The sequence below is a fragment of the Natator depressus genome, chromosome 12, assembly GCF_965152275.1.
Source record: "Natator depressus isolate rNatDep1 chromosome 12, rNatDep2.hap1, whole genome shotgun sequence".
In the NCBI taxonomy this organism is placed as follows: Eukaryota; Metazoa; Chordata; order Testudines; family Cheloniidae; genus Natator; species Natator depressus.
This window is the reverse complement of record NC_134245.1, coordinates 13,755,621-13,782,465: the sequence shown is the minus strand read 5'-3', so window position 1 is coordinate 13,782,465 and position 26,845 is coordinate 13,755,621. Positions and strand designations below refer to the sequence as shown.

The 26,845-nt window shown below is 38.3% G+C and overlaps 1 protein-coding gene across 2 annotated transcripts in view; it reads left to right on the top strand.

The window, feature by feature from the left end:
- The window catches only part of FTO (FTO alpha-ketoglutarate dependent dioxygenase), a 328,008-nt gene that overhangs the window by 155,430 nt on the left and 145,733 nt on the right, over positions 1 to 26,845 (top strand). For both annotated transcript variants that reach the window (XM_074968603.1, XM_074968604.1), the window contains exon 8: positions 6,558 to 6,682. In XM_074968603.1, coding sequence (XP_074824704.1) covers positions 6,558 to 6,682 — 125 coding nt within the window. The remainder of the gene's footprint in view (positions 1 to 6,557; positions 6,683 to 26,845) is intronic.

Here is a 26,845-nt window from a genome sequence, read left to right as displayed (position 1 = left end):
TAATGGAAGGTGCCAACAAAGACATCCCTGCCAACACATGTCAAAACTGCCAAAAGATCTGTGCAGATGGGGATTAAACTTTTTAGCACTGTCATTTAAGAGCCTTGAAAGGAAAACATTATTTAAACATTTTTCTTTAACTGAATTTAACTGTCTGAAAAGATGTTAACGGCAGATAAAACTAATATACTGTTAGCAATACTGACATATATTCCAAGTCTGCACCTTTTTCTTTTCATTGCGATCTGTGTCAGACATCCCCAAGAATAGTACAGTTTTAAAATAAATTGGTCGGTCTTCTCAAATGAAATTTGATGATTTGTCTCCAGTCTGATAAAAGAAAGCATACGTTAGTATATTGCTTTCTTTCAGGAATTTTTAGTTTTGTTTTATAGGCTCTTTGAAGGAAGATGATGTTTTAGATATTGTAGTGATTTCTATAACTCTTAGAAAGAAAACATATAATAATAATTTGTTTCTTTTCAGCTCCCCTGAGTATGCCTTCATTGTACAGGTTGCATATAACAGCTAGTAAGAGTAAAATGTAGTGAACCTTAAACAAATCTATTAGGATCACCATGGCAAGAAGCTTGGAAAATGGCAGGAAAAACGAACAATGATTTTGTAAACCCTCCAAAGGTCAGAAAAAGGCTTTCAGTAAGTATGCAGAGGCTAGAAATCAAATCCCATTTCCTATCGTAAGAAACCAGTTGTTTTAGCAGCAGTGGTTAATGTACTGTATGTGAAAGATTTAAGACTAGTTGGAAAGCTTTGCTTCTGTTTTATTAGGCTGCTATTGAAAAGCCAACAGCATAACTTCAACTAGGTGCTTTGAGATTTCTTAATGGGCTGTCAAGGGCAAGACACCAGGTCTGTGCTATACTAGCTCTTTCCTGTACATTAAAACAACAGGGACCAAATGATCATATACAGAAGTATGAATTACTTGATGCTTTTTCTGTTCCATATGGTCAGCCACGTCTTTGGCAATTAATCATGTACAGAATCAGTTGAGTGCTCTCTGAAGCATTGAAGTCAACATTTAGTTGTACCTGTGCCAATGGGGGCAGTGGGGGTTGCAGGCGTAAAATAGCAGGATGAAGAGCTGCTGGCGCCAAAGTCTGAGCAGCTGGCTTCTATAAACAACACTTTTTCCCTCCTCACCTTTTTTTTTTTTCCACTTTCTTTGACAAACATGAGCCATTTTTCAACATCATCCAAAGCCCAAAAGTTGCTGAGTGAAACTTTGCTATCTAGCATGGTGGACTAATAAACAAAAGGCTGTCAGTTGTGTTTAAAATGTCCAAATTGTTGGTGATAACCTAAAACATACTGGCTAATTCCGTCCTATCATTGAGAATGGGGTGCATTAATACACGCTTTAAATAACCAAAAAAAAAAGTCATTGCTTACAAAATACTACTAAGTTCTCTGCTATATACCAATGAAGTCATGTTAAACAAGCATGTCATATAGATTTCAGGTTTGTTTTCCATAAAAGCTGCCATGTTGCAGCTGCACAGACCATCAGGATCCTTCTTGCAGCGAGTAATAGCATTGTAACTAATTAAAATAACAAGAAAGACGTGCAGTAGGGACTGAAATAGCTCGCTGTGCTTGCACATGTAATAACACCTGATTTTTCTCTTCCTCTGTTAGTTATGGATTATTGATAGTTGAGTGCTGCCCTGGAGTGGAAGAGATTAGTAAGGATTCAGAAGTTTATCCTGCTAATCTATTTAAAGAGCTAATGAGTAAATTAAATCTTTACTCAAAGAGGTGAAAAGTGCATTTGTTGGCCAAATAAAGTGGGACCAAGAAACAAACAGTCCCAAGTGCCACTTTAGTTCAGACTGATAGAATAATTCATTTGCCAGAATATTAGGTATCATGTCTCTGGCTATGCAGTATTTCTAAACATATGTGTACCTCCCTGTTAAGTCTGTCAAGGAAGAAAAATATGTAGCTTTAGAAGAAAAAAAAGCAAGTATGAAATCTACTCGTTCAAGTAACATGATTAAACATGGTAGTGGCCCAATCATATTGTAATATTCTTTCTTCTTTTGTAGGGTTGCCAACCCTCCTGGAATCAAGCTCTATCTCCCGGAGGCTACTGAAGCCAAACCGGGAGATTTTAGGCTGTTAAAAGTCCGCGGCGCGGCACAGCAGGGCTAAGGCAGGCTTCCTACGTCACTCCCGGAAGTGGCCTGCACGTCCCTGCAGCCCCTGGGGAGGGTGGGGGGCAGGGGGCTCTGAGTGCTACCTCTGCCGCTCCCATTGGCGGGAACTGAAGCCAATGGGAGTTGTGGGGGTGGTGTCTGCAGGCAGGGGTAGCGCACAGAGACCCACTTCCCCCCACATCTAGGGGCCGCAGGGACGTGCCGGCCGCTTCCGGGAGTGTCAGGGAGCCTGCCTTAGCCCCAGTGTGCTGCCGACCAGGAGCTGCTCAAGGTAAGCGCTGCCTGGCTGGAGCCCGTACCTCTCACCCCGTCCTGCACCCCTGCCCCAGCCCTGAGCCCCCTCCCTCACTCAAACTCCCTCCCAGTGCCTGCACCCAACCCCCTTCCCCAGGTTCAGCCCAGAGCCCTCTCCCACACTCCGAACCCCTTGGCGAGAGCCCGGAGCCTGCGCTCCCTCCTGCTCTCCAACCCCCTGCTCCAGTCCAGTGCAAGTGGGGGGGGGAGTGATGGAGCGAGTGGGGCGGGGCCTCAGAGAAGGGGCGGGGCAAGGGTGTTTGTGTAATTAGACAGTTGGCAACCCTATTTGGATGGTATTAAATATGTTGTTATAACCATGTAAGAAGCCGAAGTTTAGCTGTGTTAAGACTGGTAGAAATATATATAATTATGAATGCTTATCAAAGGTAAAGGTCAGGGCATGGTTATAACACGGTTTTATCCAATACCATATTGTTGTTGTTTGATTTTATTAGTAGGACTGGTGGAGGAGGAGGATTTTACTATCAAAATCTCACTGTAGTATGCATGTCTGAGGGAATAGCTTTGGTAGCTACTACCTTTTAGGTCAGCAGAGCTTTTCCTCCAACTCTGCCTTCTTACCAGGAGATAGGCAAAGGGCGTAATTGCTAAACTCAATCACTAATTTAACACAGATGGCAAGGTTGTCAGCTGGTGTGAACTGGCATAGTTCTAGAGAAGTTGATGGAGGTATGTTGATTTGCACCAGCTGAGCATCTGGCCCATTTCTTTTTAAAAGCTGGATCATTTTGGCAATTATCTAAGAAAGCCCTATCTATTCGTATAAGTGGCCCCTAGTGTAAAAATAGGGGAGACCAATCCAAAGCACTAATAATGCTATATAAAAAGACACCCCACCCAGTAAGAGAGCCAGTGACTTCCCAAGCAAGTGAGATGCAGTTTGTGTTATCTCTTTGCTGAGGTTGTCCAGGATGTTTTCGCCAGTTCAGGAAACAGAGGAAAGAAAGTTTCAACAATTCCTAAACATTAGCACCCTCAAAACCCTCTGCTAACAGAAGGATGAGATAAGGCAGGCCATAGGACTGCTTGCACTGTTTGTTTATTCTCCTGCCCTATAGTCCCAAGTGTTTTGAAAAAAACCTAAGCCAGTGTTGAGTTCAGTTTAGAAATGTAAAGGCTTCACTCAGCATCGGAGAAAAGGGGCCTCAGTAGACAATTATCTGTCATTAAAGATGATTAAATGAATGAAGACACAGGGTCAGCCTTTCTTTGATGGGATGTGCAACTATAGGAATGTTCAACAGAAGGCTGTCCCTGCCCTTTAAAACAGGGGTGGTATCGGCTGGGTTTTTGATGGATTTTTATCAGTGTTGATGTGAGGAAATGGCTTTCCCAGCTGATAACATCTTTGACCAAGTTTCTTGAACCCTTGACCTTTATCAGTCAGGGTGCATTGGATCCTTTCTAGTCTCTCTTAAAAATAAATCCTAAAATAAGGTATATGTAGGAAATACCTTGCAAGTATGACATTCTTGCAAAAAAGGAGGGTATTTTACATTTTCCTTTCACCCTAGACTATTGCTTTGTTGTTTCAATTTGGAAATTTTTACTATAAGAGCAAACAGAACATATCATTCAGAAACATATAAACACTATATACTATATCCTACACTCAGGCCCCAGGTGACTTGATTGACTTCAGTGGTCTTAGATAAGAAGTAAGCTGAACTGCTGTGTAGTGTTGGTGCATGCTGCTTAATAGTTCTCTTTCACCCCAGAGCTAGTAGCATTTGTATCTCATCAGGCATTGTAAGGTTTAAATGTATGTGAAGCATTTTGAGACTCTGAAATGAAATCTGCTGCAGAAGTGCAGATTATGATGATAACCACGTTTTCTTCATTGACAGAAACACCACTGAAACACACTCATAGTGCCAATCTCTGAGTAGACGTAAACCTCAGTCCAATCCTCTTGAAGTCAGTGGAGTTACTTGGGGTATTAGTGCGAAACTTGGCATGTAGTACTTTCATATTTCCAAATGACATGTTATACTTACCCTCTCAGTAAAAATTAAATTACTCCTAAATTGCCACAATAAAGCTGCATCCTAGAGTGAAATGAAAATGTAATTGTAGAGTAGTTTAGGTAGCAGAATGTAATTACCCAAGTTGGAATTTGGCCAGGACATAAGGGTTAACACCCCTACTTTTACTAAAAGCATCATTTGACCTGAGTGTTTAGAGGACTTTGATTCGATGTCTCATCCAAAAGACTGCATCTCCACCACTGCAGAGCCCTAAACCCTATGCAAAAGCATGGGTTTGGTACTGACTCAGAAAGAAGAGTGCTACTAATGGATCACTTGCATTATCATTTCCTGCAGAACCTTCCCAGTATTGAACCAAAGAGTGACCTAGATTATCCCTGAGTTTCTTGTGAGATCTGACATGTGTCGCCACATAAATGACATGGCTGTAATTTGATTGCACTAAAATATACAGAAAAAATATTTTACAAAATAGTGGTTCTCAACAAGGGATCTGGGGCTCCCTGATGGGCCGCGAGCAGGTTTCAGGGAGTCCGTCAAGCAGGGCCAGTGTTAGACTCACTGGGGCCCAGGGCAGAAAGCCAAAGCCCCACCGGATGGGGCTGAAGACTGGGGCTCTGAGCCCCGCCACCCAGGGCTGAAGCCGAAGCCTGAGCAATGTAGCTTTGTGGGGGTCCTGTGGCATGGGGCCCCAGGAAATTGCCCTGCTTGCTACCCCCTAACGCCATCCATGGCTTTTATATGAAGAAAATCAGTTGTTGTGGCACAGTGGGCCATGGAGTGTTTAGAGCATGTTGGGGTGGGCCTCAGAACAAAAAAGGTTGACAACCCCTGCTATAAAACAGCATTAAACATGTATGCACAGGTAAGTGTAAAAGTTTAGGGGTTAAAAGGTATATTTGTCTTGAAAGTCAAGTGAAGTGTGTTACCATCCATGAAAGGGTAGAAGTTCCTTCTAATAATGTGAGCACATACCACTGATCAGAGCCTCACCAGTGCCAGAGGTCCTCCCGTTGCAACTGAAGAAAGGGAGAAGCAAAGGTGGTTTTGAGCTGAATGAGTCAGTTTACCTCCTTAGAGCTATTGTGTCAAGTTCTCTCAGCCCGATATCACTGCTTTGGTTACACTCGAGTTGTGTTTTCAAACTTATCTCTATTACCATGAGAGCTAGAATTTATTTTTTAAATGAAAGATTACAATCTGATGTAATCACATGACTCCCAAGAGTCCCTGTGCTGGGACTGAGTAATGTATTTTCAAAAATCAGTCATTTAAGTTTACCATGGATTTGACGGTTTTCTGCTGTGGAACTGCAGAGTGGAATTTGAATTTGTTGTATGGCAGAGTAGACCAGGTCTTGGTTAAGGTTATGCTGAATAAACGTGGCAATGAAGAAGAAAACACTGCATTGTATTCATAGCTATAGAATAAGACTGCCACAAACTGAAGTGTAATATGATCTCTGGGGTGAATATTTATCTTGGTCCAAGGATGACTGAATTTCATTGCATTTATACTTTCTGACTGTATGTAATTCATTTCAGAAACTGAAAAAAATTGTTTGATTGTTTACTTCCTTGAAACATGAGTATTCGACAGAAAAAAGAAAAAGGGGGAAAAATAAGAGTAGCACTAACCATAGAAATTCTCTGTACAAAGATATAGTACAGAGAGATTGAACCAGGAGTCGGGGGAAAAAAACAATTCAGTGTTACTCTGCAAACATTAAAGAAAAAAGTTGTATTAGTAAAATAACTTCTAATAATTATTTATACAAGAAAGCACAAAAGAAAAGGAATCATGTCTTGAGAAAATGAGAGCTAGAATGCACAATATCTCGTTGGGTTACTTAAGGCAATGAAGCTTTAAGGTTTACCTTATGTGCCATGTACATTGATTAAATACCAAATCTATGGTGGCCATCTTTGACCATCATTTACTGTATTGATTTGTCACGAGAGCAACTGTAATAAAAAAAACATTGATTTACTGTCCTTATTTGCTTATGGGCTTTTTATTAATTTTATGCTTTTTTGGATTATAATTTTTTATGTTTTTTTTTTCCTTTAAGACAAGCCTGGTGCTCTGTGAAGTTGGAAAAGGGGAACGAACCATGGAACAAAGGAATGAAATCATCAGCTGCTTCTTGCCACTTCTTACTGAGCGACAAGAGCTACGCAAAGAATGGACCGCAAGGTGAGAGCCCTAAGGAAAAGGAAAATATAGTGAGACCTTGAAATAAAAAAAAAAACCAAAAACACATGATCAACTATTCTCATAAAGACGCACATGGGGGTTGGGGGGGGGAAACAGCTGGGCAAGTCTTTTTAAAAAAGAGTTTTACTGTTTGCTTTTCCAGTTACATTTCTGTATGGATTAAATAGTCAAACGTTACTATATATGATTTCACAGTTAATTTAACAGTGTGATGTTGTATTACTATCTTGATACAGCAATCTATTCAATTGATACCCTGATAAACAGCATGCCCATTTAAAGGATGCTGTCAATTTAATCACACTTTGTCTGAAAAGGTTTTCCCTACTATTGTTACAAATAATACCTGCTAATGTCTCATGGTTGTGATAGGCTCAGAATAAGAGCCTGAACAGAAAGTGCTGTGGTACAAACTCTGCCTTTAGATGTGTCAGTGCGGATGCTTACAACCACACAAAGTTCAGATAACATCTGTGGGACTCCACATGGGCAAGTCTGTTTACAGAATCACAGTCAATAGCTGAAAAAAGCTGAGGGAGAATCCTCCATTTTTTCCCATTCAGATGGCTTGTTTTTTGCATTTAGCAACACTTTGTGTATAGGCAGTTTTACTGATTCAGCCGAATGACAAAAATGGGTAAGGGGGTTCCATGATGCATTCAGTAACTGAAACTACTTTTAACACATTTTTAAAATTGCCTAAATTTTTAGTTGACAGTGTTCCTTTAACTGTGATAAATGCCTAGGAACATATTCAGTGGGATGCATTTCAGTGACTATCGATAAATGATATTCTTAGCCTGTTTGAAATGCTGTGCCTGTTCTTGTTGGAAAACCTGTTTATAGCAGATGTGATTTGGTGTTTACTAGAGTAAATTTCCACTGTGTGCCGCCTTGCTTTCTTCATTCCACTCTGCTGCATTGGTAATGGCTGCTAAATGAGTCCATTTTACTTTACTATTCTAAAAGCTGCAGATGTATACATGCTTTAATAATCTCTTGTTTTTTCTTGTTTTTAAGACAACCGATTAAATAAATAAAAAGACCTACTTCAAAAGTGGGCCAAATTCTTCACTTGGATATGTGCACACATCTCCCATTAAAATCAATAGGAGTCCTGTATTTGCATGTATGACCAAACTTTGGCCTAATGTATGTATTATTGTGACACTTGTGGTATTCAGGGTAATTGCTTCATTGGTGTGAATTTGTTTCCAGTGGTGTGTGCCAGTTAAGAGAATTCTGTTGTACCCTTACTATGGTGCTTCATATGGATGCTGAAAGTTCTGTAGATTTGACCTCCGTTACTTCAGAAAGTCAGTAGAGGCTGCTAGACCTGACGTTTGATTGGATTTGCTGTTCTCAATATTGCTGCACTACATGGGCTCTTGAAACACTTCAAAAACTCAAGGGACTGAGCACTACAACAGAGGAACAATTATTGGAACAAATTAGCGACCTTGTCTAGTAAGGTTTCTTCTAGTGGGTAGGGAGTTGGTATTATGATATTAATCCGAAGAGGTCTCAGAATGAAAAATACCTATCTAAGAGTAGTTTGCAGTTTCCTCATGTTATGTCACTCACTTCTCCATTTAGTTTCCTGCTTTCCAAAGAATCTCCTGGATGTTTTTTAAAGTCTCTGATTCTGCATCATTTGTCTTATTAAATTAAACCAAATGAGTTGCGGGACGGGGATGTCATTAACTGGAGAGATCTCTAAGGGCTTTTCTTCACCTGGAACTCTCCACTCTTCTATGTTAAACAAAATAGAGGGCTTTCTAGAGACAGGGAAAGAATAAACGGTTGTGATGACTGACATGTCTTCTTAGGGTCCATTTAGTTTTACAATAATTTTCTAATATACCAAATCATCAGGGATCACGACAAAAAATGACTTGTTTTGAAAGGACTCTGGTTACATTGTTTCTGGCCTTTGCTTACAACTAACAATTTAATCAGAAGCTGGAGCCAGCACTGATGTGGCAGACAAAGTCTAGTCTCTGACACAAAAATGCTAAAGTACTTTGGGGGATGGTGGTGAGAAAGCTTAGAAGCAGACAAAGTGCAGGCCTCCTTAAAACTAAACACCTGAAAGAAAATTTCAAGAGCATGGTGTCTTGAAAGCTCAGAAAGAAAGTGTCCCTTGAGTATTAAGTAACCATAATCCTTTTTTCCCATTTGATGTTTCCCATCCTAGTGACCTATCTAAGAGTCTCATCCATATGATCTACATAAACAGACTGTTACCATACACCTCACTTTACCTCATCAAAGCTTCAGCTAGATGTCTGGAATGAAGCCGTGACTGTGGGAGCCATCAAGCATGCAGTGGTGAAAGTTCTGAAACGTCCGCCCCAGTGCTCGCAGGGGCTGCCCGTGTTTTAGAGATCAGTCTATTGCGTACTTTGGAATTACATGAGAAAAATGTGCTTGGACAGGAAATAATTAGCACTTGTCAAAGGGCAGGCAACAGGCTACAGTATTTTACTTTCAGTAGGCTATCAGGGGATCCGCTAGATTAGATAATAGATTTTTTTTTTCCCCCCTCTGGAAGTTAAATACAGATGACTCTAATTACCTTCCATTGCACATTATTAGAGAGCACATTATGAACAGTACAACTTGAAGAAATTTAGGTCAACTAAGAGACTAGCTGGCAAAAACTTTACCGTGTTCTGAGAGTAATGTAGCCATTCTGTTGTTTCAGCAGGTTCACTTGTGGCACTGATACCTTAATTTTAAAAAAAAAATAATAAAAAGAAATACATGGTTGGAACAGTAACACAGCTCTAAGGGGATTGTGCTTTTACAGGCCGGTGAGTCTTCCTCGCAGAAGTATCAGGATTTTCACTAACATGAATTTCTGTCTTAGTCAGACAAATCATGTCCCTGTGGATTTTGCTTCTGGCTATGCCAGTGTTTCTGCATAATGACTGGCTGAAATTACACAATGAGTTTGTGTTACAGCACAACAGTTCAGATCACACAGTAGTAGGCTGAGTATTATGACCTGCCACTTTGCATACTGGTAACCCCTAGACAATGCTATCCAAGCAGGTCTTTCAGGGATACAAATTAATCTATATTGAGTGGTAGTGATCCAAAATATCTCCGGTAGAACTATGTGAATGTGCTCTAAGTGTTAACAGAAATGACCCAGAGTTTCTAAAGGCTCATATTTGTTTATACTGCTTGATAGTGTCTGATGGACAGGTTGTTATAGCTGTTAAAGAGCTGCTCAAGCCCTTTGAACTGACCCCTTCTTGACCTCAGCTTACAAAAGGTCAGTCTTCAGCTAATAAAGCAGGCGGAACCTTAGCTTCTACTGTAGTGAGCAGAGGCTAAAGAGAACAGCTGTGAATTTTGAACTGACCATGCAAACTGGTGCAGGTTTTTTGGGGTCACCATGTGATAATGAAAATTATTACTGAATGATATGGATGTTTAACTGCATAGTGGGCAAGAGAGGGCAGAGTCTAATGTATTGGGTTTGATAAATGAAGTGTGAAGTTTCCCATCTGGATTTAGACAGCGCTTGCATTCTCTCTCTCTTTTTTTTTTTTTTTTTTTTTTACAAAAGGGAAACATTTTAAAATAACCACAGTACATATAGAATCATTGACCCAGGCGGAGAGCTGGAATAGATTAAGATTTAATGGTGACCATGGAAGAAATTATCATTTGAAAAGTGAGACCAAAGTGGGGGAAAGTACAATCCAAGAACAGCACCTGATTCATTTTTTAGGACACTCTTAATACTTTAATAATGTTGTTGTTGTTTTCAAATATGAGCATAGAGTTCGAGACACATTTACGATGAACATGGAATAAGAAGTAAAGTCGCAAAATTATGCCATGTAATAATAATTGCTTGAAAAATATTTGTTTGAAATTGTAGAAGTGGGTGTTAACACCTTTCATGTCCTTGAAATGCACAGGAGAAGTGTATGATAGTCTGAATAAAAATCCATGCTTTTCATTCCTCTTCTAAATCTTATTGATATCATAGATCTTTTCTATACTATGTTTTCTTAAAGATTTGTTTGTCTTGCTTTTTGTGTTGCTTTCTCTGTTAGATTTTAGGGTTCATTTTGCAACATTTTGTGAATGAACACATTTGTTACCAAATTGTCACCAAGAAATCAACAATAGGTTTGATATACAAAACAAAGATTAATTGTGTCCTCTCATACTTTAATATCACTAATTTCTGGTAAAATTTTGTTTGTTTTTTTTAATTATTAAGTTAATTGTTGAAATCAATCCTTTTCACTGAAATTCTGCTTGTGTTTAAAGGTGTAATATTGAGAGTCAGATTCTGATTAGTTTACCGCAGTGAAATCTGCAATAACCTCAGACTAGAATCTTGAACTGTGCTGTCCAGTGGTTGGGGAGAGGAACATAATGAAATTACAAGTCTGATTATGGGGAAAGTAAAATTGTTTATGATGTTTTCTGTTTACTTTTAAAAATAGTAATACTCAGCCAAATCCTGACGTCCGTACTTTAACAACAGTTTTGACTGAGTGAAATCAGAATAAAGGTTTTATAAGGAATAAGGACTAAAGTAAACAAGGAATTCCTTTGGTTCATGCAACAAACATAGCAGAGAAGTGTTAACTGATTAAATCTTGTAAGAATTAATAGCTTAAATCCAAGTTCCTTGGCTCATTGAAATAATACAGTGAGAAAATCCGTTTTATGGGATGATAATACAACTAACATTTGGTAGATAGGTCACTGTATAAGAGTATCTTTACATTTGTTACTTTACACACATGCACCCCTTTTAGATAGTATAAGGTTTTTGTCATGCAACTATTGCCAATAAGTTTTTTGGCTTCCACTATCCTCCCATTTCTACTAAATTTGTCACAGTCTAGCTCCTCAAAAAGCAAATACAAACAAAAAACTGTTTCTTGATCCTGACGCTCACACCCTATCTCTACTTTCTGTGTATTAGTAAAGTACTTGGAGAAGTTGCCCCCTCTCATTTTTTCAGTCATCTCTGATTCTATACTTCATGGGGCTCACTTTGGGTTTTGTTTTGGCCTGTTCCTCCATGTAGCTCATTAACTACTTATTTCTGCTAAGCAAAGTTCTTTCTTCCTTGTTGTTCTCATTTATCTTTTTCCAAACTATGGCCCACTCCTTCCTATCCTTTTCAGACCTATCACTTTTATCCTCAACTGGTCATATATTTTTGACCTCCTTTGACTCATCCCTTTTTTGACCTGTCCAAGTGAACATGTGATTTTTACCTCATCTTTTAGCTTAAAAATCTAGAGATGGAAGAGTTTATCTTAACTTAGAAGAGCATCCTCATTTTTCCATTTTTTATATTTCCCCTCATATCAGAGCCCTCCATTCTTCATTACTTTACCTCCCTGCTTAATTTTACAAGCCTTGAGAAATGCGAGTTCATCTCACAGGCAACCCATTGACTTTCCCACATTCCAACTAGAACCAGAATAAGTAAGACAGGCCAAAACTTAGAAAGAAAGTAGAGATTCATGGTGATCATATCAATAGTTAAAAACAAAAGATTATCATAATGTCCTATGAGGTTACTGAGAGAAAAATCTGAACCCCATTTGGGTCTGCTGATCTCCATGGATGCACCAATGAAATAGGTCCTCCACTCCCAAAGGATCAGTAGTGAGCCGGATGCCAATATGAGGGATGTGATGGTCTGACTGTGACAGAGATTTTATTTTTACCCGCTGTTAACCACCAAATCCCACCCAGAAATGTGATCCAAGTTTTTGTGTAGAGCCTGAAGGCTTTTTATGTAGGTCCTTGGTTTTCAAGGCATCCATAAAATTCCAGGCCAACCCAGAAGAGCTACTGTGTGCTCGAACACTAAATTCATCCAGAACAATAAGTCTGGGTGTCTCCAAGACCAGGTGGGTCAGAAACTCAGTTAGCTCAGACTGGAATTATGAAGTGCTGTACACTACAACTTTTGCCATTTTAACCGTATTCTAAACTCTCAAACAAGGATGAATGTGGTTTTGAAATTGGGTATTACCTGCAGCTGAAGTAAGGATATTACATACCAGTCCTGCCTCAGCACCAAGGGAAGGACCAGTTGTCCTCTTGATGTCTCTTCCAGATTTATGTGATTCTTTGATTACATTATCTCCTGGTTTCTCTCGGCTGGTATTATACCAGCTACCAATTTAGACAGAGCTGAGCTAACAAAGGGCAAGCCAAATTATTCATCCAGGTTTTGGTTCTAAAAGCACATTTGGAGGCCTCACTCATGATTAATTTATGAATCCATAGTCATTATTAGCTACTGACCTTGCATTAAGCAATGTTCTTGGTCAATGAATAGACCCAACAGTCAGGGCCCTATCAGCTGATGACGTTTGCCCGAAATGAGATCTCAGAAGAGACTATAACCAGATACTAGTTGTCATACAGCTGGTCTGAGTCTGAAAAATGGTTCCTTTCACCTTCACTTTCCATGCTTGTTGCAACAGGAAACAGAAAATTGGGGTTTCTAGAAATGGTCCCACTTGACTGGCTAGTCAATGCCTATGGCACTACATGCAAATGTTAAATCAGAATCATCGTAACTCTACTTACTTTCTTCCAAGGTATGCCATTAATTTGAAACAAATTTACCTCACACTACACTGGAGTTACTTGGCTGTTGATCATTCTGCGTTAGTGACATCAGAAATATTTAGATTAATAGAAATACTTAGATTGTAAACTCTTTGGGGGCAGGGCCTGTCTTTTGTTCTATGTTTGTACAGCATCTAGCACAAAGGGATTCCTGGTCCATGACTGGGGCTCATAAGCATTACAGTAATAAAAATAATAATGGAAAGCTGACATTCAGTAAGTGTTGTCTATGTTGACAATGACCTTCCAAGGAGGTTGAGAGATGAGTGGGAAGATTTGGCTTATTTTGTTGGTTCATGGCATATGAAGAAGGTCCTAAAGGTTTTCTTTTTTTCCTGCTTCTTTTTTACATTAGCATTTCAGATCTTGTCTACCCAGGAAGACCCTCTGGAAGGACAGAGAACTAGTAGTTACTCTGTTAGCTCAAGTGGTAGAGGCCTGTATTGTGGATCTAAAGATTCAAACCCTGAAATACGGTCCACTGGTTAGGGCATTAGCCTAGGCCTTGGGAGTCCCAGGGAGTCCCTCTTTTGCCACAGGCTTCCTGTGTGACTTTGGGCAAATCACTTAGGACCAGAACAGATTTTGAAAGGTATTTATGTGCCTAAAGATGCTGCGCAGGAATTTCAAAAGGATTATCTCAAATATCTGGCCCTTAGTTTCTCCCAGCCTTAGTTTCCCATCTGTAAAATTAAAATAACATTCCTGTACCGCACAGGTATGATGTGAGAATAAATATATTAAATTTATATTGTGAGTTGCTCAGATACAGTAATAGGAGCTATTTAAGTATCCAAGATGAATAGTTCTCAAGTACCAAAGACACAAAACTAAATGAATACAAGGGAGATTTGTATTCAGATTATTTAAAACTCTTAATTTTTGTTTATTTTCATTAATGCCTGTTTAACTAACACAGGTAGAAGAACATCTCTCTCTATAGGAATTCAGCACTCCTACTTCTTAAATTAAGAGCTCATTCTGCACATCTCTGACACCCCCAATAGGCTTGTCTATACTACAAAAATAATCCAGTGCTGACAATGTATGTCAGTATCAGGAGCTGTTGAACTGCTGCTGAAGAAGTGTTACCTGCAAGTGTGCACAAGAACAAGTCATATTCACCATTTTGGATACTGTGGCTAACAAATCTCCAAGAAAAGTAAAGGAAGAGCAGACTTGACTTATTTTTTATTAAAAAGAAGCAAAACTTTCAAGTCTTCACTATGTATCAGAAAGCAAACGTGTGGAAAGCATAGTTTTCTTAATATCACTTATTTTAAGTCAAAGGTATTTTGTGGTATGGACACTGTGGCAGTGCATATTGTACGTACATCATGAAAACTCTGTAAAGAAGATTGAAAGTCCAAACTTACAGCCTTTAAATGAATGTACAAAACTCTGAGACCTTAGTGAAGGTGTCAGTCCTCTTCATGTTGTGTTTGAGGATCATCTGTCCCTGGTGACCTTTGCCATCTCTTTGGTTGGTTATTGCCAGCTCTTTTGCTTCTTGTGACCCTTCCTGTTTTCTGCTTTAGTCTTTCACCTGTGTTTCTTTGATTCAAAAGCCTTTGAACCAGCCAGGCTTGGTATCAGTAGATGCCAGTACTCTAAAGAACAATGGAAATGATGCTTGATTAAATACTGCTGTTTAAGAGCCATGATTTTTTTTTCTTTGAAACTATCTTGACTCTCTAACCTTGAAAAGACTTTGCGTCTAAAAGCTGTGGATATTTACAAATAACGCTGCTTTCTGCCTCATGATACAATCAGTTCATGAAAAACTTCAGTTGATGCAAAGAACCTTATAGATTCAGTATAAAATCCATTGAGAGGACTCACATTGTATGGCATTTTAGAGATGTCCATTGTAAAAGTTTGTCACAAAACTTGAGTCCCAGTTACTTACTCTGTTTTTTATGAGTCTTGCAGGCTCTTTCATTACAGCAAACTGTACAAATCGTTTGCTCTGAAGCCACTTGATCACTTTATTTCAATTTTAGAACTTAGAAGCCATGCTCATGAGTAGCATTAACAGACATAATACCCCAAATTTAGACAGAAATCATATAGTCACATAGAAATCTTAGTTGACAGTTTTTGTTTGATTTCATACCCGCTTTATGGGTGTCTGCCAGGTCTTCAAAGAGAGATCCAATTGCCTGGCAAGTGACACAGATTTAGCCCTCGTTACAGTATGATTAAAGTTTCCAAGCCAAAAAAGCAGTGTTGGTGATTCAGACAGCCCACTTTTTCCCTAATAGAGAATTTGTTGAAATTGCTGCAGTTTTATGGAGTGCGCTTGATGCTCATTTTATGATGGAAAAATACCTATAATTCCCTGTTAATAAAATATTGTAATATTATATGTTGGTCTGAATTCAGTTCATCTGGACAAGGCTTTAAAGTCAACACTAGTGACCATTCCTTATTTATAAGATTTCATGATTGCAAGGCAAGAAAAATAGATAGTGCTGTTTTTCCAGTGATTTGGCAACAGTTTACTCACTACCACTTGCAGATCTGAATTCAGTTATTATGGGGTTTTCAGGCTGCAAGATGGTGGAGATCAAGTATGTCACAGAGGTGACAAATTTATAATCTTTGGAGACAGAGTGTTAGCTACATCATCTGACAGCTGAACCACAAAGTGGCATTAGCATCAGCTGTCATCCTTCTTGCTACAGACAATGGTGTCTGCTAGAGGCAGAAGAGGAGGCGAAAAGCAGGAGTGTGCATGTGTATATGGAGCTGTTGTCTGTTGCTCTCCAGCTAAAGAACTGGCGTTTTGAGCTAGGAATGTGGAATGACTGGCCCAGTGAATGAAAGAATGTCATAGGTGTATTTTGAAACTATCCATTGAGGTTTCTTATTTTCCTCTGCTCTTAGCAGAATGTCCTTTATGCCTCAAAACCTGATATCTCCATAAAACCAGCTCACAAATTTAGTACAAACTGAAACTTTGTCTAAAAATATAAGTTTGGGATTAAGTGAGGTTAGAGATGGAACTACCTTTTCTCTCCAAGAACTGGTGCCTTATCCTATGGGGACTTTGTTGTTAATGTTATTATAGTTGTTATTGTATTAAATTCAGCTTTATGTAGTATAAAACTATTTGAACTTTGAGGATCTGGGTTATAAAATCAGCATATAGTGTTAATATGGAAAAATTGTGGGATAGCATGGGGAAATTAAATGCAGTCAGCCAAATTCTGTGCTATTCTCACCATTCCAAAAAGATGTAAGTGAACAGGTACAAGTACAGGACTTAAGTCTTGGATACTGTCAATCTTGTGTGTTACTAAATTTTCATCACATATATGGGACTTCATGATGTTGGGAATTAATAATGAAAAGCAAAGCCTTTCATTTCCAGTTACCAGCTCAGTTGTGGGTCAGGTTGGTAGTGCCAAAATGTTATTCCTTTTGGATTTCTGTTCGATGGCCTATGGAAAATGCACTGGTTCTTCAGTCCTAGTAGGCAAGTGTGTATTTAATATAATGCCACTATCACAACAGACACTAATTTATACCTTTGATGTTTTAAGAGAAGCCAAAAATCAAATGGACATAGCAACAGAACAATATGTCCTCAACAGGAGAAGTGATTTCTCCATGCCAGGGTTGTGACAAGTTATTTTTCCAATGAGTGGGGGACTTGCACTATTATTACCTGCTCTGTACCTTCCATATGAAGAGAGGATACCCGTCTGTAGTCTTCTTCATAAAGAACTTTACATGTATTTAAAAATGTGTGGGTATAAATATGTGCAGATTTACACATTTATCACACATATACTGCTGATAGCCATGTTACAGATTGCAGGAACATGTCAGCAATAGTGGACAGGAAGGGAGGCAACTTTTGTCTGGAGACCAGAGGCTGGGTCTCAGGCTAAGGGGAATGAGACGAACTGGAAAGAAGTCTTTAGAAATATAGTCTGTAGCTGCAAAGATGGCATCTTTCTAACATTTGCGCAGTTTATGGTTAGATATGTTATTTTAAAAAGATAAGGACTAAGGGACCTCTTACATAAGCTGTATTGTTTTCATATCCATGGTCCTAATGACATGTAGGGAATGTCTATAGATCATGAATGAGAAAACAGTTTAGGGATTATAAAGTGGTAGTAGAAAGAAAAATACTTTGTAAACCACTGAAACTTACTGGGATCTATGCCTACAAAAGGAAACCTTTAGAAGGAAAGCAATACCTTTGAATTACTAACAAATATGCTCCTGAGTTGCAATACCATTGAAAAGTTTCATATTACCATATTGAGTGTACCTAACCTGGGTTGGTGATGAAGCAGAAATAATGCATGGGCAAAAAGCTTATTAAAGAATATTAATGAAGGACTCTGGTGTCATCTAGGAAAAGAATTGCAAAATCATAAACACAGATGGAGATGGACCGAAAATAATTTCTTAGACAGAGGCAGTGAATATGCAGAGTATAGAAAAAGAAGTTAGGGGAAGTGTTAGGCAATTAAAAGCAGAGGTGGTGAGAGCTCGGAAGGAGAGAGGGAAAGAGAGAGTAGCCTGCTTTCAGAGAGAGAGAGAGAGTTCTGAGAGCTTTTGGACCTGATACTGAGAGGGTATACCAGACTCATTGAAAGACTGGCAATTTTTTTTCATCAGTTATATTTGTAAGGTTGGTGTAACCGATGTTAGAATTTGGCCCAAAATATGTTGTGAATAAAACAGAACAAATAATTTGTTATATTAGTTTCACCACTTTCTCTGCAAATTCTCTTTGAGCAGATTGCTATCTTCTCAGATTTATTCACTTTATCTGAAATTATTTGGTAAATAATTATGGAGAATTTTGGTCTGCAGATTGTTTGGGGAAAGGTCATTGCAATTATGTATCTGAAGCTGAAACCATATTGGTTAGTTTTGATTGAACACACAGCTCATTTAATATGTTTCTGCGTCCTGATTGGATGAGAGTGACTATTTAGAATTGGGTTCTCGCATGACTGTGTGATTATGAATTCAGAATGTACTTTCTGGAAATCTCCAACATTTGCTTAAAATTTGCTGTTTCTGCAAACATTCCTGATAGTAAATTAATTTGCTAGAATATCTGGCAAGTTAACAGAAAAGTGTGATGCAAATACAGTAAAAAGAATTTTCTTTAAAAATTAAAAGAATATTCACAGTTTTTTTCCTGTATTCACAATCTTTAGTTTTCCACTAATATGATCAATCTTGACTTGTGGTAAATAAGGAAGGTGTTTTACTCTCTACAAATTGCACCCTCAGCAGCATTTTAATAAAGGTTATGGGTTGTGGGGAGGGGTTTATCTGCTACTGGGGATATATTTATATATCTTAGAAGGCCAAAATGTGTCTTTCTAGAGTTTTCAGATCCTTTAATAAGAATGATTTTTGACCATCATGGTCAAGGTTGATTTGAGGAGATGCCCTGGAGATGAAAGGTTAACAATTTGTCCAGTTTATAATGGATTAATCACTCACTGTACACAGTGTTTATCGTAGCAGACGATTTGCCACACACTAAGAGCAGTAATTTTATTTTATATTAGGGTGTCCCAAGTGTATCTTAGACATTTCCCCTTCAATGTATTTTCCAGCTTATAGGTAAAGCCTAAATTTAGCTGTCACTTGCAAAGTGATAGAATGGGAGTTGGGTTATTAACAGCTTTGCTTGCCTGTAGGTGACACTGTTTCACCATTTATCTGAACGTTGTCCAATATCTTGTCTAGGGACAAAAAAAAAAAAGTTATGTAAGAATAATTTGAGAGAGATTCAAATAAATACATTGCATTAATGGTTCCTTCCGTCTTGGTTAGAATAGTGGAGTATTAGGTATGGGTGGATAAATGGCATGTTATCCTTTTCAAAGACGGCTGCAGTTTATGAAATTATTTCTGATTAATTAGCTCACTAGCATCTCTACGTCTGTTCAGTATCCCCTTGACAGACAAGATGCTAAAAAGATCACTCTACAGTGTTTCTAAAGGCTAATGTAATAAACCTGGAGGATAATACACTAGTGGAAAATCCTAATTCACTGCTAACTTGTGGCAATATAAAAGTAAAGTTAAAATGTTCTTAGTCATGCAAGTCATTTAAATTAATAATGTGTACCATTAAGTGAAATCTCAGGGAGGATTTTTTTCCTACAGGAAAAAGGATACTGCTTACAGAGAAAATAAAAAATTCTATGAGGCTTGAGCAATCATCTATCTCAAAGCTACAGTGTTCATACTGCCAGATGTTCCGGTGCTGCGGCTGCTTTGACATGTATATCTCTCTTCCCGGCAGAAAACAATATATACATCAGCCCAGGTGCAAGGTGGCCTTGCCAGCAAATCCTCCTCCTCCTCCTAGCTGTGACACTCATCCACTTCCCATCACAATGTGTACATTAGAAGGAGATTGCAATTAATGCCTGGAAAGAATAGGTTTCACTAAAGTGATGTGCACAGTAATGATATTGTTAGCTTCCTTAATTTCCAGTTTCACCATCAATTATGCCACGTGTTTCATCCAGTTGGTGCTACCCTCCCAGTGTTAATTATAACCTACAAGACTGTTACAGTTAATGTTATGGCAAGCATATTGTCTCTTCAAGGCTCCAGAGCAGCTCATAAATTATCTTGAAGGTAAAATGTAACTTGGGGAACTAGTTATGAAAATTCCATCCATCTCGCTTAGGAGGTGCAGCTGCTACTGTCAGCTGCCTTGCTGCTGCATTGTGAAGGAATTATGGTGGGTCAAGTTTAAGATGCTAGGCCCAGACTGTCACTGAGGAGAGAGGCTGTCCTGGCCCTGTCAGACAAGTACCTTCTGCCAATCCCTTGTGGTTTCACTTTGCAGGCAGTAAAAGGCAGGCAGTGCAGGTGGATGGTCCCCAAGCTGTCTCTATTCATTACTTTACAGAAACTTGTTTTAGTTAGGCAGGTACGGAGACCTTTTCTCTTCACTGTTGTCATGATGTTAGGCATCATCTGCAAAGTCTCAGATAGATAACTCTATAAATAACTCAGTGTTATGTTGGGTCTGTGGTGGTGGTGGGGAGTGTGGGGGAATGATTAGCACCAGACGCACACACCCAGTAATTCACTGGGTTGTAAAATGATTGTTAATTTACTTGTAGGAAGGGGTGGGTTTGGAGGAGCACATCTGTTCCTTTTTATTTCACATACATAATTTGATGAGGTGAGATTTAATTGCTAAGTAATTTGTATGAAAGTTTGGCATTACATAAGCATGTTTTTATATTGGGATTATTTTTATGAAGTGTGTGTTTGTTTAATTTTTCTCTCACAAGAATTGCAAACTCTGTTCAAGCCCTTGGGGCTTTAAAAAAAAAAAAAGACAAAGTACTCACAACTAGATGAGACTTTCATTAAACATATTTGTATAGTTACTGTAAATGCCCTTTTATTGCTGACGGATCTTCCTTTGAAATTCTGGATCATGAGTTAGTTTGGAAAGCTTTCAAGCTTTGGAAGTGCCCCGTAAGCATTTGTCTTTATTAACTACAAGTCAGGTTTTCTGATGGCGCAGTTTTCTCTGCTCTTTCATACCATTCAAAAGCATCCCATGTTTAGTCACTGGTGTCTCTCCCGTTGCCTATAGCTGGGAGGGCAGATGAATGAACACTGAAAGTTGGTGCTTGTGCAATTCCACATAGAGTCAGAGGTGCTGCGGACGCAAATACACAGGGCCGTTGTGAATGAATAAATGTTGTGAACTGACTCAAGGAGAATATGCACAATAATAAAAATCAGCAAGGACAATGCATCACAAAATGCGGTTTGTTCATTTGTTTTAACAGCTGTAATTCAATTTTAATTATTTTTGATAATTTATAATGTCCCAGAGCAAATTTTTCAAAATAATGAAGATTTGGTAAGTGAGACCTTAATTTATAAGCACCCTGCCTTTAAACCTTTGCAAAGTGGGGAATGAAGGCATCTGCATGTAGAAATTACTGAAAAGTGCATTAGCTAGGTGCTACCATAGATGCATTGTCACTTTCTTTTTTCCCCTGGAAATTCCAGGAAATGTGTCTTTGATACATTTCGAGGTCCACTGTCCCCCCAAATATGGGACACTTGGGCTATGTCTATGCTACAGCCTATGTTGGCAAAACTTATGTTGCTCAGGGTTGTGAATATTCTCACCCCAAGTGATACAAGTTACACCGACATAAGTGCTCGTGTGCACAGCGCTATGTCAGTGGGAGAGCTTCTGCTGCCGACATTGCTTCTGCTGCTCGCCTGGGTGGTTTTTTAAGGCCAATGGGAGAGTCTCTGTCTCTCTCCTCCCTCCCCCTCATCAGCATAGAGCATGTTCTTCTCTTGAGAAGAGAATAGACTCCTAAATTTCAGCCTTTTTAAGGAACCGGAACTCCGAATCTTATCTTATCTTTGTTATTCAGGGCTAGATTATGCCTTAAGGGACAGCCTTGAGCAGGTGTGATATGCAAACTGCATCATCCTGCCCAGAAGCATTGTGCCTCAGAGACATAATTCCTCCCTTGCTTCCTCCTTTCTTTGCTCCCAGGGGCGGGGGAGGAGGAAAAGGGAAGGGAGAAAGAGTTATTTATTTTTGGTGTATACCATTTAGTGGTACATTGCTCCACCCTGCGCGGCTCCTATATGTAACACCTTGTGTGACCAACTAAAGTTTGCAGTGTAGTTGTAGCCATGTCAGTCCCAGGATACCAGAGAGACAATGTGGGTGAGATAATAGCTTTTATTGGACCAACTTCTGTGGCTTGAAAGCTTCTCTCTCTCACCAACAAAAGTTGGTCCAATACAAAATATTACCTCATCCACCTTGTCTCTCAACTAAAGTTTGACTTCTGACCATAACTATATGGAGATCAGAGTAACAGCCGTGTTAGCCTGTATTCGCAAAAAGAAAAGGAGTACTTGTGGCACCTTAGAGACTAACCAATTTTTTTGAGAATAAGCTTTCGTGAGCTACTGCTCACTTCATCGGATGCATCAGATGAAGTGAGCTGTAGCTCACGAAAGCTTATGCTCAAATAAATTGGTTAGTCTCTAAGGTGCCACAAGTACTCCTTTTCTTTATATGGAGATCATCCATCAGTGTCACCAAAATGGTCCCAATATTGTGGCTCAGTCTGCATTCTGGTTGAGAAGGATTAAGGATATCTGCATTGATTAGCAGTTGTTAAAGTATGGTTGTCTCTAATTTTTGGATGAGTTTTCTTAGGAAAAGAAGATTAGGGATAGAGCAGTAATTTTTAAGATTGCTGGAGTCCAGTACTGGTTTCAGAAGGACTGGTCAGACTATTGCATGCTTCAAAGAGGTAGGTATATTGATTTATATGAAAAAAGTGTTAATGAATCCTCGAGGCTTAATTCTTTTCTCACATACATTGGTTTTACATCAGTGTATCTCCACTGACTTCAGTAAAGTTACCGTTGATTTAACTTAATGTAACAGAGACCAGAATAAGGCCTCAGTAAATGTCTTTCAAACTGTCAATATGAGGGTCTGTCAGAGTTCCATTTTAATACTGTTTCAGGAGAGAGAGATTTGGTTGGAAACAGTCTTTTCTGACTGAACTTGGCATGCAAAACTATCAGCACAGAAGTATTTCTTTTAAATATAAAAATTTTGTTTTATGCAACTGAAAAAGAAAACCTTACCAGAATAAAGTGCTTTTGTTTCCCTGCACTGTATAGCCTGAGGCCAACTTCAAAAGAAAACTATAACTTGGAAAGTGATTGAACTACTGATATTATGAAGCCATAGGTCATTTGGGAAAATATATTAAAGTTACTTTAAAAAGGGGGGTGGAGGGGAGCCTAAAAAGTGGCTGCCACAGAAATCTGCTGTCACACTTGAAGAGTTTTTAAAAAATCATTGGAAATTTTAGAGTTTGGGCTGTTGCATTTTGGGGGTTTTTTTGGATGCAGCTGGATTGACATAATAGAACAAAACTGCACCAAAGGAGTCATTATATTCTGTTGAGTCAACAACTCAGGAAGAAAATGAATTTTTAAGGTAGGGTCAGTAATAGGTCAAAACACTTTGGGGAAAATGCAATTTATTTAGAGTTATAAACTCTTATTTATGAATATGCAGTTTGTAAAACAAACTCGATCAGACATTTTTCTTTGCATAAAGGAAGACATTTTTGAAATAGTATATATATGAAAGTATGCATTTTCCCAGTGCAATTGAAATCTACCAGGTACACAAATATGTAAATATTAAAAAAAGTTTTGTAAAACAAATATGTACAAATACTGAAAGCACTTATATCAAAGTTTTGAGAAGAAAACATAATGTATTTCAAAAACAAAAACAGAATATTATAAAAAAGTGCAACAGTTACATGAATTCCAAATAGCTATAGAGCAGGATTCTTTATAGAAATTCTCGATGAGAAAGCAGATCTCTAAATGTAACCCCATGAAGCACATAAGTCTCTATGCAAAAATGTACTTTATTATATTATTGCCACAAATAAACATTAAAGCCTGAGTATTCTTCTTTAAAAAAAAAAAAAATCACTGTGGTGTTAGTTTGTTTCCAGCACCTAAAATTAGCATGATGGCTTTAACTTTGGATTTTCTTATTTGGGACATGAATTAATCATAAACTCTAATCCATATATGAGTACCTATATGTACATGTGGAATTTGGAAGTTGTCAAGGCTCTGAATGAACACAGAAGTCTGCCCATGCAGATCATATTGCATAGTTATTTCTTGTCCCTCCCATTAACCTCTTATCATAGTACTTTTTCCTTTGTCAAACTCTACTATGGGAGAAATGTTGGGATTATTTTTGTTTGCCAATACTGCTAAACCTTTTTTTTTTCTTTATTGTAGTGAGATAAAAAATAAATTTGTCACACTTTGCCCCTTTTCAGTGTTTCATGGTCAATTTCTGATAAATGGGTCTCTTGTAAGAGAGCCATTTTACAATTGGTCTTGAGTCAGAACTTTAAAATTTTTCTTCAGTAGGATTGTTCAAACCACATACATTCCATATAATTGTATTTGCATAATTCATTTTATATGGTCAAGAAACAAGAACTTCATTACACACCTAGGCCACAGTCCAACAGAGCACTTAGGTACACGAGTACCTTTAAGCAGAGAAATGGTCCCACTGAAGGAATATACCTTGTAATCAAATCAGTGGCTCTACTTATGTACTTAAGTTACACATGTTTTTAAGGTCCCAGTTCAGCTAAGCATCTTAAGCATGTGCCTAACCTTAAGTATGTTCTTAGGTCCCATTGTCAATGGACTTTCAGTCAATGGGATTTAAGCCAGCGGTTCTCAAACTGTGGGTCGGGTGACGACCCTGTTTTAATGGGGTCACCAGGACTGGTGTTAGACTTTCTGGGGCCTGGGGCTGAAGCTGAACTTCGAGCTCCACCACCTGGGGCTGAAGCCTGAGGGCTTCAGCCCTGGGTAGCAGGGCTCAGGCTTCGGCTTCAGCCCTGGTTACAGGCCCCCTGCCCAGGGCTGAAGACCTTGGGCTTTCCCCCCCACACCCCTGTTCCTCCCCCCCAGCCAGGGCAGCAGGGCTCAGGCTTTCGTTCCCCCCCCCCCCATGGGGTCGTGTAGTAATTTTGTCAGAAGGGGGTTGCGGTGCAATGAAGTCTGAGAACCGCTAACCTAAGCACATGCTTTAAAACATGAGCTTAAAGTACATTGCTGAATAGACACCTATATGCTTCACAGACCAGGGTTACATTTAGAGATCTGCTTTCTCATCAAGTATTTCTATATAGAATCCTGCTCTGTATCTATTTGGAATTCATGTAACTGTTGCACTTTTTATAATATCCTGTCTTTGTTTATGAAATACATAATGATTTCCTCTCAAAATTTAAATTAATGACTCAAAGTTGTAAACATTTTTATAATCTTAACATAATTTCCACCAATGTAGAGGTTGATCCTGAAAGATGCTGATCAACCCTTGCTGAGTGCTCTCAGCTGTCATTGAAATGAAAAATATTAGTCCAGGAATTCTCACCTTATTTTTTTTCCTCTTCATCTGATGAAAGGAAACTTTAAGAAAACCACAAATTATCAGAAACATTATGAAGAAAAAGATTAGTGTTCCTTTTATTTTAATTTTTTTGTAATTACAAATTGTGATTTAAATATGCTTAAGTGTCATTAGGTGCCATCAATTATGAATCCTAAAATAGAATTCACCTTTAATTTTTAATTGGCTCGCTTTTTAAGTCAAAACCTTAGCTTTATTTAAGCACATTATTTTCTGTTTCACACAAAAGTATGTACAAGATTTATTGGCGTTTGCATGAAAAAATAAAAGAATTTTCATGTTTTATAAGAAACTTAATACACTCTCACAGATGGTCCCGCTCAGGTGTGATTTTAATTACGAGCTACAACAAAGCCCAGCACAGTAGGAAGTCTCTTAATAAATGTCCTGAGGCTTTTGTCTTCACATGTCAAAAAGCCTTTTTATTGAGTGATTAAAATATTTTCTTTTATTGGCTGATTTTAAAAATGAACAAAATGCTTGGAATAGAAATATGAGGGCTTCCAGAGTTCAAAATTTGTTGATTTGCATTGTTTGGGGGGAGTGAAAAAGACGTTTTATTTTGGAATTACTTTTCACCCCGCTCTCTAAATTTCCTTTTCAAAAAACAAATGCTAGACAAATGTGTTAATAATATATTAAAAATGTGCATGAACATGAATAATGTATTAACAAATGAAAATGTGTTCTCTTTACATACGGTGCTTGATTTTGGCTTGTCACTTTGTTTAGGCAGTAAAGAGCTAGGTTTTGTAAAACACTGTATAAAATGCACAGAGAAACCAATAATAATTTAATCCCAGCCATAACATACATCTTCCATTAATAAAACACAAAAGATATGGTCTTACTGTTAAATATTAGTAATATATTATAATAATTTTATACTGTCTTTCCCTTAGTGGGGAATTATGAGGACCTCATGTAAGGACCTCAGTGTCCTGACATGGTTAATTATCCATAGATAATGGTTATCAGCAATAGCTGTTATAAGCACCACAGCCTCACTGTTGAGGGGTTATTAAGTGTTTGCACTCTCAGGTGCAGTGCACCTATGCACTTCTCTACAGAAACAAACAGCTGTGTTTTCTTTACTGTATTATACATCACATTCAGTGCATCATTTATTATAGCAAAGCTAATGATGCACATGCAAACCTTTATGTCCCATATTATACTGTGGTAATATATTTGCTATAGATATGTTAATTTAGCTTTCATAAGTCATTTATCTTTGCTAATATATAATGTATCTTATTTAGAATGCTGAGGCTCTGGGGTTTATTACGTATGAGTGTATTTAAATAATGTTAAAAAATTTCTTTTGAGGGTCATAACAAATGAGTAGAACTAACTTAACCATGTTGAGTGGCTAAAAATTTCCAGGTCCCCAAATCCTGTTTCATAATATCTGAGAACTTTCTTCTTAAGGACACAGTTATTGGTAATCATTA